The 17,835-nt window shown below is 42.2% G+C and overlaps 1 protein-coding gene across 1 annotated transcript in view; it reads right to left on the minus strand.

The window, feature by feature from the left end:
* The window catches only part of NOS1 (nitric oxide synthase 1), a 100,027-nt gene that overhangs the window by 60,095 nt on the left and 22,097 nt on the right, over positions 1–17,835 (minus strand). The window contains exon 2 of the mRNA XM_063315333.1: positions 7,349–8,483. Within this exon, the coding sequence (XP_063171403.1) occupies positions 7,349–8,085 (737 nt within the window). The 5' untranslated portion in view covers positions 8,086–8,483. The remainder of the gene's footprint in view (positions 1–7,348; positions 8,484–17,835) is intronic.

The following is a 17,835-nucleotide window of genomic DNA, read 5'->3' on the forward strand; positions in this document are numbered from 1 at the left end:
GCCCTGGGATTTCTGCTAACTTCATTGGTACTCTAATAGATTACTATCAATGCTACTAATTTTTGCAATGCTTGGCATTTAGTATTGTTCCTGGTCTTTAATTTTATTTACATGTGACTAATAAATTTTGGAGAAGATGCTGATGCTAGGGAGAGTGGAAGGCAAAAGGAAGAGGGGCCGACCAAGGGCAAGATGGATGGATGATATTCTAGAGGTGACGGACTCGTCCCTGGGGGAGCTGGGGGTGTTGACGAGCGACAGGAAGCTCTGGCGTGGGCTGGTCCATGAAGTCACGAAGAGTCGGAAGCGACTAAACGAATAAACAACAACAACAATAAATTTTTGCAAGAGCCACTTCGGTGTGGTGGATCAAGGCACCAGGCTAGAAACCGGGAGGCCCTGAGTTTTAGTCCTGCCTTAGGCATGAAGCCAGCTGGCTGACCTTGCGCCAGTCCCTCTCTCTTAACCCTAGGAAGAAGAAGGCAATGGCAAACCACTCCCGAAAAACCTGCCAAGAAAATTGCAGGGACTTGTCCAGGCGGTCTCCGAGAATCGGACACAATTGAATGTTTATATATATATATGTATATGTTTGACCTTACCTATATGTGGAAGAGCAGGGGATTTTCAAAATATCAACCACCACTTACTACAAACACATATATTGTCAGTCCCACTAGGTAGACCAGACCAGGAAATCAACTCCACAGGAAGGCTAAAACTACTTTTACTGAGATTGGCTGTAATAACTGAATCTTGCAAGTCTGACTGTGCTGGGCCTCCTCTTCCTTATAGTTCAGAGAATTAGGGAGGCATCTGCCTGATCTGCTTCTGGATGTTATCTGGACGTTCTGGAGTTAAAAAATATTTTATCCCTTGTCATCCTGGCAACAGAGCTTGCATATCTCCATCAAGGCCATCTTCCTTACTCTCTACTCTCTATCCAACATTTGCGAAAAATCACAAAAAAAAGTTATTTAATCCACATTTTCCAGGAGAGTCACGGGACAAAACTTGGAATGAAGGAAGGACAACATTGGGTTGGATGTATCCACACAGGACAGGCTGCTAGTAGAATGGAACTTCCAGGAAGAAAGAAATATCTGTCAATAACAGTTCCTTGGAGACAAATATTGGGGGAATATTTTGTAGAATTCTTCAGAAAAGCCTTCACAGTGTGAATCCCTCTAGGCGTTCTGGACTACAGCACCCATCAGACACAACTCAGCATGGCCCACTGTCGGAGACGTGGTAGGGGAACCCAGCAACAGTTGGAAAGACAATACTTAGCCACCAGGACAGATGGTAGATCTGTGCTATCAATCAAGTGCTAGTTTGCAAGATTGTAGGGAGAAACTCATTCCCCCAGTTCTCTGAAGAACTGTCCCATGCCCCTTAGACCTTTCATTCTTTCCGAGAAAAAGACCAATGCCCAAATCTAGGAATCACTTTTCAGAACTGGGTGTGTTCAAGCCAAAGCCATCTGTCTGGTATGTTTTAATTCACGTTTCTTCACTGAGCAGGAGATTGGACTCAATAGCCCAAACATCCTTTTCTAACTTCATAATTCTTTGATTCATTTGTTCCAGTTTACCTTAACTAGCACAGTTGCTTGGTACTCAAGCAGTTAGATATTTCAGAGACGAGGCCTGCTCCAGACTTTAAACAAGCAATGGCAAAATATTCTCCACTGATCACCTTTCTGGTTTCTTCTGGTGGAAACTGAGGGCTGCCATTTAAGTTTCCCTGCAGTGCTTCAGAGTGGTAGAGGCATTTAGGACATTTCAAAACACCGCTGGAGCTAGCTGCAGAACAGATGCCAGAAATGGGATCCTAGTTAACCATTCTAATTTTTAACTCAGCATGGGTTACGGTATTCTCAATTCCCAAGGAAGAGGAAAACATTGGAAATACATCTCAGAAATTCTGCACATTTTCCCACTATCTGGAAAACAGATAGCTAGCCCTCCTGTTTATCAAAGGGCAGTTATCAAGAGAATTACATTTGGCAGGACATAAATTGAGTTGTAAAGTGAAAGTAGTCAGTTGTCAAGATTTGTTATCTAATCCCTTCCCCCTTTTAATAAATCTAGTTACAGGTAGCCCTCAGTTTAGGGCAGCAGCTGGGACCAGAATTGCCGTCGCTAAGCGATGCAGTTGTAAAATGCAATGTCATGTGACTGTGCCGCTTAGCGACGGCAGTTCTGGCAGTCCCGGTTGCTGTTGTTAAGCAAGGACCACATGGTTCATTAAATGAGGACCTCATGTGACCGTGACTTCCATCTTCCTGCCAGCTTCCCCATTGACCTTGTTTGTGGGAAGCTGGCACAGAACATCGGAAATCATGATCCTGTGACAAGGGGATGCTGCGATGGCTGGAACTCTGAGGACCAGTCGTAACTTCCACCCATTCCACTGTAAGTTTGAACAGTCACTGAATGAGTGGTCATTAAACAAGGACCATCTGTATGGAGAAGCTTCTGTGAGAATCCTGTTTGGGGTATAGTCTACTGCAAGAATCTGATATCAGCTCTCTTTTAGACCTGTCAACTGCATCATTTCCTGTTTGTCTTACGAACCATAAAGCTGACACTTCTTTTCCTCCAACAACAAGCCAATTCCAGGAGTCATTTGGCTTATTTTGGCAATAAATTACTTTCAAACTTCTTCTTAAAATGTTACATGCCAGAACTAGTGCAATCCATATCTCCCTATGCCAATTCCTGGGGGCGGTTGGGGGGAGAGAGAATTTTATTAGGACAGGTTGTATAGCATTTGGCTGCAGTACCTTATTGAGAAAACCTCCTTCTTATTACTTTTAGGAGGAGAACGGCTTGAGGGAAGGAGGGAGGGAGGGAAGAAAGAATACTCAGTAAAAAAATAATCTCTGTTAATATTCTTGTTGTGTGCTGGCATTCTGTTTATAATTACAGCGGAGCAGATCAAAAGTAGACAAAAATCTGTCCTTTCTCAATCCTCTCTGTCCATAACCCAATTGCTTGTGGATATTTTTTGCTGAATTTGACCAGAAAAGTCTTTTTAAGCCCCACCAAAGTTAAAGTATCTATCACATCTCTATTCTTACAGCTAAACCCCCCCCCCCCAAGCCCTAAAGGTGAACCATTTTACAACAGAGACATTGCTTGTTGGATGTGGCACAACTGCACTTCAGAATCAAATGGATGGTTGTGAAATATGAGCCTCTGGCATCACCTGTATTTAGGAGAATGATGCATTATGTCCCAATGACACTCCATTTTGGTTCTCAGATAATACAAACAGCAGCAAAATCCTTTGTTCGTGTGAGCATCTGCTTACTTAGAAAAAGAGACATCTATCAGCTGGAGTGGCAGAGAGCCTATGGGGTGGGGGAAAGCGGTGGGAAACCTGGTCCTCAGTTTACCTTCTCATCCGTGGGTGTATTTTCAACTGTCCAGGCTACATCCAAACACATATCACCTTGCGGTGGCTATGAAAGTACCTATTAAGTTATTTTCATACCTTCAAGCCAAGCACTCCATACTGCGGGTTTGTGTGCTTAACTTGGATTTCTTGGGAATGCAGAAAATCCAGCAAACTTGTAGTTAGTTGCAGCCCGTAAGTGCCTTACATTTTACAATTTCATCCTGTTCTTTTTAAAAGAAAGCACGTTTTTAGGCCTGCTTATCAGAAAGCGGAGACAGAGGGGAGTAACGTCCACTGAAGCCAGAGGATCTGCTGAATAAAATTGTGACTCAACAGTCTACTTTAGATTCCTTGAATCTTCATTTGACCAGCAGCCTGAAGAATCAACTGAAGGACCAACCAACCACAAACACTGCAGAAAATATTTTCCAAAATGAATTTAGACATGGACATTGGTGTGCAATCACAGAAATGAACGTTCCTATGTCACCAAATCTGGGCTTGTTTTTGTGCAGAATTTTAGTTTTCTTGTATAGCTTGCATCCATACAATTATTCATATGGAATTTGAAATATAGCCTTAATAATTCACTTCCCCCTTTTTTCACTCATCAAAAAACATAAAGGTGCTGCTCTGTCAGCTTCCAGAACCAACCTCTGACCATGCCTCAGTAGAAACTAGAACCATTGCTAAACCTTTTTCTCTGTTGGCTTAATATCAAAGCTACTTATGGGACTGAAACATTGAGGGAATAATTACTAATGGTGATTATTACATCCCCTTGTCATTCATCTATGGAGAAAAAGGAGAAATACTTGAGGTCCTCATAAGTATCCAGTGACATTGCCCTGACAGTTGGCCAAACAAACAAGAAATTAGAGGTGTGCAAATTTATTAATTGGTCGACTGTTACTTAGACTGCAGAATTTTTTTTTTTAAAGTAAGGATTGCCAGGGAAACAAGGCAAATCACTAATCTTAAGGAACTGACTTTCCTTAAGCCTGAGAAAGGAATCGCAGGGCTCACAAATCATTGCCCTATCATATTTAATATGCAAGATACAAATAAAAGATACGTATTGCTTGTGTTATTTTTAATGAAGTGGATGATTTGGATTAGAGAAGACAGTTATATTTGTCTGGATGACAAATCACAGATTCCCTTTCATACCTACGTCTTTGCCATTCTCAGTAAGGTATAGAGACTTTATTGTTTATGCAGATTATAGGGTAGATTCTCCCATCATGCTAAACTGGGGTTGGGTGTCAGCCCTCCAAGACAGGCCATCTGGGAAACCATCTAACTGCTGTGGTTTGTAAGTCCTAGTTTAGGGCTTAATGTGACTTATTTAACAAATTATGGACAAATAAACCCCAGTTTAATAAGATGGGAACGGGTCGTTTTATGCGTATCTCAACCGTTTAGGTCTCAGCTGGTCACTGCAAGAGTACACAAGGAAATAAGCGTGATGTAAACACAAGCAGCCAGTAATGTGCTTTTTGTATAAGGTAGTAATTACATACGTTGCCAGGGCTGTTATAACTAAGTTTTTATCGGACTGCATAGTCTTCTGGAGGCATATTGGATCATTAGACCTAGAGTGAAATATTCTAGTTCAGAAGATTATTTCAGTTCAGTACAGCCTGACTATTTCCTGCTTGCAGCTTTCTCCAATCTGACCCCATCCAAGTGGGCTGAGCTTTCTCCCATAAGCTTCCAGACATGGGATTACGGGAACTGATGTCCAGTACAGCAGGAGAGTGATCGGCTGGTCTACAGTGACTCTCACCTCCTCCCCACATTGAATGTGGGATCTCCTGCATGAAAAGCAGGACTGCGGAACTACACCCACATCTACCCCTCTTATATTGTTATGTCCTGTACCTTCTTTCTACAACAGTGTGCACCAGAGGCTTCTGGTAAGTGAAAATACCCAAAGACATGGATTGCTCCCTTTGAACCCAATGTCATGTGGCCACAAGCCTGCAGTAAAATGATATCTGTCCCACGTTGTCAGTCCCCCTGTGTGATATGCCTGTAGTTCTGCAAAAGGTTCCCCTCCCTGGCTGCTACGTGCAAAATACAATTACTCAAAGAAGAGAGGTCACCAGGTGAAGGCTTCCTGTTTTATTCTTAACTTTCCTGCTTAAACCAGAGGAAAGAGACTCGCCCCCCAGGTGACTGTAAACTGACCTGCTAAGCTTGTCCCTGGCTCTATCTTTATCCAGAGTAAAAAGACTTGGAATGTTTTGCCATTATTTAAATCCTGTATGATTAACGAGCCCCCTCTAGGACTCTTTCAGACTTCCCTCCCATCTTGGAAAAGAGGAAATCTTGCAAGGGTTCCCCTTTCGCTCTGGGTGTATCCTATCGCTTTACCTTTTTTGTGATCAGGACTGCAAAAGGAGGATTGTTACTATAACCCCATCTCTTCCCAAATGCTAGCTCATTCGTTTTCCCCTTTATCCCTTGATTACTGCTTCCTTTCTGGGGATGCTAGTCAGATTTTCACCATTACTACATTATTTCAGCTTTAGAGAATTAAACCCTTCATTTGTTCACAAGCCCAACTAAAGCCTTCTGGTTTTTCTCTCCCCACTGTGGAGCTATGTGGTGACGGCACTGGGACCTAGGAAGTTGCTAGCATTTCAATTTCCCAACGCCATGAAGTTGGGTGCTGTGGAATGCTACCGCTGGGGGAATTTTTCTTCTAATGCCTCCCCCAGTTCAAAATGCTGGGGGTGCATCAGCCAATCACTGGAGATTAAGGGAGCCTCGTCTCAGACTCCCCTAAGGGGCCTTAGGTTGAGAAAGGTGACTTTAGACAATGGTTTGGACTTGTTCTGAAAAGGACTTGCTTTGCTCCGCTTAGAATGCAGCTTCATACATTGGATCATCAATCAGGCACAGATCGCATGATGCTGTGGGGGAGCCATTTAATTAATTCATTCATTTAACTGTTTGTTCTTCCAGTTCAGGAACCATCCATTTCAAACAAGCCACCGCTAAAAAGTTTGAAGTGAGCATCCACTAAAAATATAACCCTTGTGTTCTGCCTGTCACTCTCCCCCCTGCTCCATTATTTAAGCTCCTCGTTTATACCCAGTTAATGAACCAATTAAGGCTTCTTCTGGTTAATTAGGACAGGGCCATGTTAACAAGCATGGGGCAATTTTCCATGAGTTTAAGGCACCCATGGTTGGGAGATCTTTTTAGCCCTGCATATAAGTGAGTAGGTGAGAGAACAGGAGGGAAGGCCATTGTTATTACTAAGGTACAGAAATCCAAGAGGGAAGCCAACTTTCATGAAGACGGATCCTCTTCATTCAGGGCAAAAGTGGGGTAGGCAGTGGGGTGCTTTTATTTTTCACTCCCCCCCTTCCCCATGATTCCAGCACAAGGATCTTTGCTAAATCAGCAATCAACACTGGACATTCCAGCCATGCCTTCACACCCAAAGCAGAATAGGTTCTAAAGTCAGCATTCATGTATGGAGAACTTCCCCCTTCCTGGCTGCTGCTTAAGACTGTACTCACCCAGTCTCGGCCTCCTGGGGTAAACCAGATTGGAATCACAACCAGATGAGCTAATTCTACTTTATTGTAAAGCTACATTAACAGACTCAAGTATGAAAGTACAATTCTCCCACCATCTCCTTTATAGCCCAAGAAATTAGGGAGGGTCTCTTCTGAGCCTCTTGCCCCACCCACTATCCAGCTGTGGGCTATGCTGGCTCTTATCTGACCGTTCCCTTGGGAGCGTCTGTTTACCCAGTCTTCCAAGGTCTTTCCCACATACCATTACACTCAGGGAAGAGAGGTCATTAGGCATTTGGGCAGTTGTACCCACAAAGAGAGTTGGACACAACAACTGAACAATAACAATAACAATCCCAAATGGTTTGGAGATGATATAAATAGTATAAATGATTTTAGCATCCTACCTGTCCACCTGGACCTCGACATCTCTCATTCCCATCTTGGCTTCAGCATCGCCATTGAGCTCCTTGCTGTTGCCCTTCAGAAGATCCAGAACTGGTTCAATCTCTTTGAGCAGTTCACTGTTTTCAACACTGCCATTGAGACAATGGTCAGAAATATCCTGGTTTCCTTTCAGAGTGTCCCTGGCCATGTTGCTGGCTACCATGCCATTGATGTGCACCAGGGTTTCTTCCCCCTGCCCATTCTCCCGGGTACATCGGGAGCTGACGGAGCCACCCATGCTCTGTTCTTCTCCCTGTTGCTTCTCTTTGGTGTGAACGCTTGGAGCAGATGCCTGGTCACCTACTGTTGGGGTCACACACAGAGGTCTGGTGACACGGATGGTCTTTGGCGTCCCGTCTCCAGCAAAGGTTGTCTCTAAGTGAGTGGTGAAGCCTTCTGGGCCTCTTAAGATGAGAACAACGTAAGTTTCTGATGCAATGCTTCTAAGAACTCCTAAGGCGGTGTCATAGTTCATATCAACCAGGGGCTTCCCATTGACTGCTAGGATAATATCTCCTGTCTGAATAAGGCCACTTTGTTCTGCTGCCCCTCCTCGGATCAAATCAGAGATGATCACTGGTGGCTTGTTGACTCGTTCCTTGACCAGGAACCCAAGACCACCAACCTTGCGCTTGAAGAGCTTCACCGAGATTACATTCGGCTGAATCTGTTGGACACTGAATACATTCTCTTCCATTGTAGTCCTGAAATCTTCCAGCCTGGAGAACAGGATCTCACAGTGTAGAGATTGACTCTCAGTCAGTCCACAGCTGAGCCACCAACCTCTAATGAGAGAGAGGGACAGGGTAGAAAGCTTTATATCTATTTGCAAGCATGTGCTGGGGAAAGCCGGCCTTGTCTGGGGAGCTTCACCCCCTGACAACAGATAAATTCACAGATCATGCAGCCATCTCTGCAGATCTGCCACAGCTATGCTTCATTCCCTAGAATGCAACAAAGCCATCCATCCTACATGAGATGAATGGATAACAAAGTTGGACATCTTCTGGCTCAACAGATGGCTGGAAAAGATGGTGCTTGCCAAGCATTCTCCAGCGTCTTGGGACATGGGGATTTGTTTCACATCTTCTTTATCTACAGAGAGAGGGGTGGGAAGAAGAGACAGGAAAATAAAGATATCAGGTTGGTTAAGACAGAGTCCTGATTCTGTTAGAGATTGGCAAATATAGTAAACCAAAAGCATCTAACACAGCACAGCAGAGTCTGTTGTGAAATTGCTGTAAGTCACAAGTTTGTTGGGAAGATAAAAATAGGGGACTGTGGGCTCCACCACATTGGGTAGGAGACAAATCTTTCTCCCTGATTCCATCTCAGCCAGGTATTATCAAGCACCCCATGGAAAGGATTTCAGAAATCGTTACTTTTCATTTGAATAATATTACTCATCATGTTTTTATTATTTCTGAGATCACTTCTAAGCTGCTGCAGTCAGTTTTGTATGCCCCGAGATAGGTATCAATAATTATAATAAATAATAATTAGAATGAAACTTGGAAAAAATAACATTGGGGTTACAATGCAGAAACCTAGTACCCATAATGAGCTAATTAGCAGGTTTCACTACAGCTAACAAAGAATAGAAAATCTGGGTCATCAGAATGTTTGAATGAACAGAGGATGAGGTTATTAATTTCCACATTTTAAAGAGATGCATAAAGTTAGATGCATTATTTTTTTTGGTGGGGGGATAATAACAGGTTGCTATGAGGTAGAGGATTAGATTAAAAGAAAGTATTCCATTGGTAAAAGCTACCATGGTTAAACCAGACTGTAGAGAGACAGAAAGACATACACCTAGATCTATAGATTTAAAAACAAAACACAAAACAACAAAAACTGCAGACCACAGACAATCCATTCAAAAAGCTTTCCACTTTCCACTGTCACTTGTGGGAATACACTTAACATTACCAGCACAATCTGGAAAAAAAAAAACAGGAACAAAAAATCTAGCTGTGAGATTTTGCTCAAGTGCCATCCCAGAAAGTTTGATTTGGAAGTAGAAATTTTGCCAAGGGACAACTGGCTTGAAATGAAGGTGAATTTCTTGACAATGAGAGAACTGGAACAGCCTACTTCCTGGAGTTCCAGGGGCTCCCATCCATGGGGGTTCTCAAGCCAAGGCTGGAGAACCATTGGTCTGGGGTGGTATAAAGGTTTGTGCCCTGGGCAGGAGGCTGGACTACAAGATGTTCAAGATCCATTCCAACCCTAGGATTCCATGAATGGGCTTACCCTTGAATTGGGTGGTACGTTTCAGTCTCTTACTCTGTTTATTTGCATTGTCCCTTGCTGAACACAAAAAGCAGCGAACAAGCACCATATAGACTTAGCTTAGATGAAAGTCAATATACAGCTTTTTAAGATCTTAAGAGGCAAAGATGACAAAGTTGTCAAATTATACAGAGCTATCCCTTGAGTATCCCCATCGTATTTCGGAACAGAACCCCCCTTTGTGAAAGTAAAAAGGTGATAAGAGGGACCCGCTGTTTTCCAACAAGTGGGAAAGGGATTGTGGTCTTCCTGGTGCTGTCCAGTGATAGGATGTGAACGAGAAAAGGAAATAATAGGAGAGAATATAGGTAGCTCAGGGTGTTCTCTGAGCTTGGTTGTTTTCCTGCAGATGTTTTGTTACTAGGCTAGGCAACATCATCAGTGCAGGGATCCTGGTGGTGAAGCATCTACAAACATCTACATTTCAAAGAAACTTTTCAAAAACCAAAGGCTTTTTAAAAAAAAAAGATTAAAAAATGGACTGGGTTCGATGGTGTCTCTACCACGACCGAAGCCATGGGAGCTCATCTCATCCACCTGTTCCCAGGAAATTTCTTTCTTTTCCGTCTCAACTTATGAAAGAGACAGAATAACTATTCCCTAACAATAGCTTCAGGCATGTGGCCTCTTTTGAACAGAGAAATGTTCCTTGCTCAGCTTTCTCCTGACATCTGCTTGGTTTAAAAAAGTGACAGAGAGTTCTAGCAAACTGACATTTGATGGTCTCTAATAGGGCTGCATCTTGGGCAAAAAGCTTAATGACCACAGTGTTGACAAGTGGGTGTTTTTGATTTGTGGATGGCTTCCCTGTCCATTCCCTCACACGCTGCCTCCTGTCTTCCACGTTGACCTATCGGGGAGAATATCTGCTCGGCTTGCCCGTTAACTGGAGTCACTAACAAGGCAGGTAGGCAGGAAGGAGGACTGAGGGCCTTGATTCTGGGTTTTGGCACTCAGGACAAATTGGACCGGCTATCTTGACATCCATGGAAGATGGCATGTGCTGGAGGAGGGGGCAGGGAGGATGTAAGGACAACCCTGAAGAGAGAGGAAAGTCTTTTGGACTGTTGCATTCTGCCTGATGCTGGGATCCAGGGCCCTGGTGGCGGAAACGCTACCAAAATGGGCAGGAGGGCCTTGCCTGATATAGTTGAATTGGAATGGAATCCATTAGAGGATGGGGGTCCTGTGTGCTTTTCAAAATTTGAAGGGCTCCAAAGGCTCAAAAAAGCCAACTGATGACACTCCTCAGGAGCAAACCAACCTACGTGTGAAAATTTTCTAATCTTTTTTCTTTTATTTTCTTAACGAATCTTTACTACAGATTATTTAGGCATTGCATAAAGTAAGACATTAGTGCAACTCAACCTCTAACAACATCACAAAAAAGCAACTAAAAGACTGAAACAAATAAACATTTGACAAACAAGGCCAACCTGAGAAAATACAATAAAATTTAGGAAAGTCATAAAGCAAAAGATAAATCCACAAACACACGACTGTAGAGGGGTTAAGACAAAAGATTTAAGTGAAGATTGTTTTCCTATTTTAAAAAAAAAGAATAAAACAGGTCGTGAAAAGATATCCTCAGTAAACATAATAATAATAATAATAATAATAATAATAATAATAATAATAATAGTAATAATAAAGAGGTTTCAAATGTCTGTGCTTCAGAGAACTGTGGAGAATGCTCTGGCTTTGAGGAGGGGAAGTGAAAAATTACTACATCAACCTATGTTTCAGTTTCCAAGGATGGAAATCAAAAGTATTTTCTTTTGGTTTTAAATAAATTACAGTTCTCTGCAATATGCAAACTCTATGACTTGCCCTATCTCTAAGCTACGATAAGACCAGAAATCATGGTGTGACCCTGGTTTGTTTTTAATAACTACCATGAGGAGGAAAAAAAAACATGATTTCCCATATTTTTGACATGGGGAACTATACTTTTCTTAGATGCATAAATGAAAGTTACGTTTACAAGCTTGTCCACATGTTCTAATGGTCGTGGATAAATCTACCCATATTCAGTAAAAAATAGAGAGCAGCTTGTCCGAGGGCCCCTACTGAATTCCTGGCAGGGATGAGGTTCAAAGGAGTTATCTTCCAATTGCTTTGCTGCGGTGACTCCCCAAAACATGAACTTGAAAAAGAAATTGGTTCACCTCTCACCATTGCGGACTGTCTTGAGTAAAAGCTGGACAGCCCTCAATCATCTGGATTCCAGGTAACTTCCAGATTCTGGAAGTTGAAGGGGGAACACTTATCACTAGGTCCAATTTGGAGACCCTGAAGTACCTGGTCTGAAGATTAGAGCATCTTCTCTAGAACTGGTTGAAAGCGAGATTCAGGTAAATCTCAAGGGCAGGAATAGACATTGGCAGATCTGATGCTCAATCAGTCTTCTATTTCCATATGAAAGGAGAAGCTGTCAACAGCTCATGCACATTTAAAAAATCTGCTGACAGTTTCCACAAAGAACTGAAACTCTGAAATGTAGGACTAGATGATGTTACAGGAGGCATACAATTTTCTACCATTTCTCAGCGAAATGTGCATTTAGGCTCTAATAAGCAATCTTTGTTCTTAAAAAAAAAAACTTTATAAACCCACCCCACCTTTGCCAGTGATAACATTATCATACCATGCCTCACTGGCTTGAAGGCATTAAAGAAAAAGATTAAACAATTAAATATGTTTTTATTAAGTTTGATGATGATTGCCTTGCATTGCTGAATGTTTCATCTAATTGTTCGGATTATTCTTGCTGATCCACTGCTCTGGTTTCTTTTGTGAGAAAGAACAGTGGAAATATGAAATCACCACGACCACCAGGAACAGGAGAAACAACCTAGAACAGGCACGAGGATTGGATTTCACATGTTGTATAATTGGTTTGACTTCAGCTTATGTGCATAGGAACCCTCCCTTGATGGTTTGCAAAGCAGGGTTTATGGCTGAATGTCTGGTCCATCCCGAGATGATTGCAGTTTTTTTTAAAAGAATTAAATGACTTAGCACAAAGTGAAAACCAAGCCTATGCAGTGCACAATTCATAGAAGACAAAGTGCCATGGCAGCTGAGAGTCATATATATTCGCCTGGACAAAAGTGACAACTATTAGCTAGGTGGCAATTCATTAATGTTTGCTGTTCACATCCATCACTTCCACTTATTTCACACAATTTGCCAGCACTGTTCCAAGCAAGTTTCAACAGAAAGTACCATGCTGGTGCTCTTTAGTATTTCAGGTGGAGAAAAAAAATTTTTTTTTTGAGTTTTTGAGCTCAAGGATTGAAATAAAAGGAACCAGGAAAAAAAAACTTTTAAATACGGCACTTGAACTATCTTTTTAAAAAAATGCTTCCAGCTCTTAATGCAATCTTTTTAGTGCCTTGACCTTCCTATGGACAACTGAGATGGTGTTACTACAAGCAAGCAACTGTGCTACCCCAGATATTTTTATTCCTGAAAAAAAAAGTCAGTCTTAGTATGGTCTCACAGCTGGAAAGGAAGAGAATCAGCTTGGCACTGAAGTGGCGATGATGGTGCAGTTTTGCCTGAGCACTTTGCTAGTTGACTGTCCTGTTGACAGTTAGGTGACTGGGCGGGGGGGGGGAGCAACCCTGGATTCCCAATTGCCTTAAGCTATGCTTTGTTTTAACCATGGTTTATTGACTAAGCCACAGTGGCTGGCTTCTTTCAAGACCGAAGCCAAAATGCAATCCATCCCATGCAGTGATAGAATCCAGGCAAGAGGTCTTTGATTGTTTTACTTCAAAGTTCTACAAACAATTTGGATGATTATAAGGAAAAATAACTTCGATCATTTATAAGGTATGCTTCTTTTTTCCAGCGTTCAGTTTGATTCCATTCATTCTGGACAATAAGCAGAAGCTGGTTTTTACTTTACTTTTACTTTACCAAATGCTACGGTATATTATAAACAAACACCCTTAGCCTGCTGTTTTCATTTTGGAAATGAAAGTTGTAAATTGACAGAGAGAGGGGGGCTGAAAATACTAATTATCTTACGCCGCCCCTTAACCCAGCACTCTGGGATTTAAAATGCCCTAACATGGTTCTTGGGTTTGAGACCATCTTGCTGGATTAAGGTCATCCCAGCCACCTGCAGTCCAAACCCATGTTCAGATATTAGAACATAAACAAGTTAGGATGGATGAGTGTTCATGGTGCAAATTGCTTGCAGCTCTAATGTAATTCAACTATTCAGCTGGACCTTGAAAAACTGAAAACTACAACACTGAAATGGAAAAAGTTCAGTGGGAGAAGAACTGCAAAGGGTTTGGGAGGAGAGAGAAAATAAGGTATTGCAGTACAGAACAGGAAGGGGAACGGTTTTTGAAAGAGCCCCCTCCCTTGGCAAAATTGCACAATTTAATTCTACAGGTAGTCCTTGTTTAGCAACTGCCTCGTTTAGCAACCATTCTCAGTTACGACGGGGATGAAAAAGTAACTTTACAACCAAACCTTGCATTTATGACCTTCGCAGGTCTGTAAAGCAAAGCAAAGCAAAGCTGAAGATCGTAACTACAGTCATGGTTTCACTTAGTGACTGCTTCACTTAGCGACCATGTTGCCAGTCCCCATTGTAATTGCTGCTGCAGAAAAAATGGCTGCCAGGCTGGAACTAACTGAGTGTCTGAGAAAGAACCGCAAACCTCTAAGTGGGGTTCTCTTAATGCAAAGGGCTGGCCTAGGACCACAATCTCAGCATTCCTGGTTTTGACAGACAGCTCCAACACCACTTCTCCTCTTCTTTCCTTAAAATAGGCTTGGACCAATCAGCTCATCAAACAGAGGATGCTTCTGAAACAGAAGTCTGCCCTGAGGACTGTCCTCAGAAATGGAGAATATTTGGTGTAATGGTATGTGGGAATGCCCTTGGGAGACAGGAGGAAGAGCTGCAGGCTAGGCAATGGTTAGATAAGAGGCGGCTGAGTCCACAGAAGGAATGGGGATGTGGCAAACATCTCAGAATGGACCTTCCCTAGTTTCTTGGGCTGTAAAGGCAAGTGGGGAGAGATGTCCTTTCAGACTTGCAAGATCCTGTTAATGTAACCTTACGATAAAGATAGAGCTAGTACTTCTGGGTGTGCTTCTTGTCTGGACTACCTCGCAAGACTGACATTTGGAAATGATTTAGAAGACCAGCACAGATATATCAACGTACCTCTTCCCACCCTGCCCTTGGGAACAGCCTCCCCCCAAAGTCAACCCTCTCTCTTTCTCCATCTATCTTGTCACTTTAATGGCATCCATTTTCATGAGCCAGATTTCAAATGCTCCCTATTGTCTCACTTAATCAGTTTCCATGGGATTTATGCCGATAGACAAAGAGCCTCTGGGGCTGATGGATTTATGCCACTTTAATTTCTTCCTTTGCTTTTTTTTTTAAATAAAACAAGCTGAGCAGATCCAACAAAGGGCAACTAAATCTGAAAACGAGAATGCAGAGATGACCTATAGACAACCATCTGTCCTTTTGCTTGTATTAGCTTTAAAAGAAACTCAAGAGATATGATGCCTTGGAGATTTACCAATAGGAAAGATACCTTATTATTATTTTTTTAGTCCAGCTCCTTGTTTGGGCAGAATGTGCACTTGGGCCGCATTCAGCTTCAGAGGTCTATTTTTCACGGATGTTTTCTTATCAATCACTGTAATGAAAGGGCAGGAGAATGATCCATGTCCAGGCCAGTTCATTTTCTTGTCAGTTCTGTAAGGCTGGCTCCTCCACTTTCTATAATTCATTATCAGGCCAACTTTTTCTTCTCTTCCTCTCCAACGTCTAACTAATTCTCCTTAGCAAGTGATTGCATTAAGTTGCAGAGTGTAACAATCTAGTCTCTATTAGTCACAGACAAATTTGAAGTCTCTGTTTCTTCAGTGTGCATTATACCCACTGCTTTGGGGTACATCTGAATAAACTAGAGGTGCTGCAAACCAGATGTCTTCATGTGTCATCTTAAGTGTCAGCCTTACTAGTTAGGCCAGATAGGAAACATGACCAGATGAGCTAATTCTACTTTATTGTAAAACTACATTAACAGAATCTTGCAAGTCTGAAAATACAATTCTCCAGCCATCTCCTTTGCAGCCCGAGAAACTAGGGAGGGTCCCTTCTGAGCCTCTTGCCCCATCCACTATCCAGCTGAGGGCTATGCTGTCTCTTACCTGACCATTCCCTTGGAAGCACCTCTTTGTCCTGTCTCCCAAGGTCTTGCCCACATACCATTATACCACCCTCCCCTTCAAACTCATCCTCCCCCTTGTCTCCTTTACAGCCTGAGAAACTAGGGAAGGTCCCTTCTGAGCCTCTTGCCCACCCACTATCCAGTGGTGGGCTAAGCTGTTGCTTATCTGACCACTCCCTTGGCAGCATCTCTTGGCCCAGTCTCCAAAGGTCTTTCCCACAAACCGCTACATCAAGCTATGATGCATTTTCATTTATGGGTTTGTGTTACATATCAATCCAACTTACTGGATTACATAAGAACCCAACTTAACCACCCAGAGTCTTTCAGAGGTGGGCAGCATATAATAAATAATAATTCAAGAAACCAGAGTTTAAATAAGCATGAATTTGAATAAATGATTGGATCCAGCTGTAACTTGAGATTCAGCTGGGAATTTTTTTTCTTTAAAAAAAGGTACACTTATTTCTGGCCATGTCCATATATCTACAGAGAGATTTTAAAATTTAATCTGCATCTTACGCAAGCGGACGTTGCAATTGGCATCAGTGTAGAAACAAATTCTACGGAAATAATTTCAGCCAGGCTGGACCTTCTCATAAAAATAGTGTGACTTGCTCTTCACAAGAAGAATGTAGAAGAAACCAGTTTTATTGAGATTTTAATAGGAATTGATCTAATTCACACCTCCCTAATCAACAAACAAACCGAGATACAGTAGCATTTTGAGAGCTTGCCATTTTTCAATTGCTACAAATGCTTCTCCCTTTGGGGAAATGTGCATTCGGGGAAATGTGCATAAAAAGAGCATGCATTGCCTTACACTGTGAAAACTGTACAGAAAGCCATGCAAATATTGGGGGCAATGCTCACAAAAAGTTGAATATTAGGAGAAACACATTCAAAATGCATACTGCTTTTTGTACTTGCCAGCTGACGCAGAAACCAGATGAAATGAAGTTAAAATCCAAAATGAAATAAACAGAACACATTTTAAATTCATCAATTCCTATGAATAATAATACAGCTACTCTCAAAAAGAGAAAAAAAAATCTGTAGGACTTTGAGAAAGCAGAATTAATTATTAGGGGAAATGGAAAGAAATGAGAGCTCTTGCAAGCGTTTATAATATTTCCCAATGATTTATTTTCTGGGGGCGGGGTGTTGGTCCCTCAAGCATAAACTGTAGCAGGAATTTTGAATGTTTTCACATGTTTTGGCATACTTCCACTGTGGGAGAGATGAGATGGGGTTCAAATTCCCACCCGATCATGAAATCCCCAGGGTGACTTTGAGCTAATCTCCCTTTAATCTATCTTGTTGGGACCCCTGTAATCGTAAGGAAGAACGGGAAAAAAATCAACCATGGGTGTTTTTAGCCTTAGCCATTCCAAGGAAAAGAGGACAAGAATTCATTTTAAGCTTGCCTGTTTTCTATACAATTCTGGCTACAGCACCTTCAAAGGAATATGACAGAACTAGAAATGGGCAATCAGAAGGATTATGGAATGGGAGCAGCCGTCCTTCCAAGAAAACCTAAAACAGTGGGGTTCTTTAGTGTCTTCTCTTTCCCTCCAGCTCTCCCAGCATTACAGCCTTCTCCGGAGAGCTGGATCTTCGCATAATGTGTCTGAAATAGGATAATTTGAGCCTGGGCATTTGCGCCTCAAGTGAGAACTCTGGATTGATTTGTTTGATGATCCGTCGGTTTGTTTTCTTGACTGTCCACGGGATTCTCAGGAGTCTTCTCCAACACCAGAGTTCAAAGGTGTCCACACTCTCCTGCTTCTTCAAAGTCCAACTGTCACTTCCATAGAGTGTCACAGGGGATACCATGGCTTGCACGATTCTGACCTTTGTAGGCATCATCACCATCTTCAGAGAAGCAACAGAAAAACACTAGCAATAACTACCTGGTCCACCTCCATCTT

Source organism: Candoia aspera, chromosome 15, assembly GCF_035149785.1.
Source record: "Candoia aspera isolate rCanAsp1 chromosome 15, rCanAsp1.hap2, whole genome shotgun sequence".
Taxonomy (NCBI): domain Eukaryota; kingdom Metazoa; phylum Chordata; class Lepidosauria; order Squamata; family Boidae; genus Candoia; species Candoia aspera.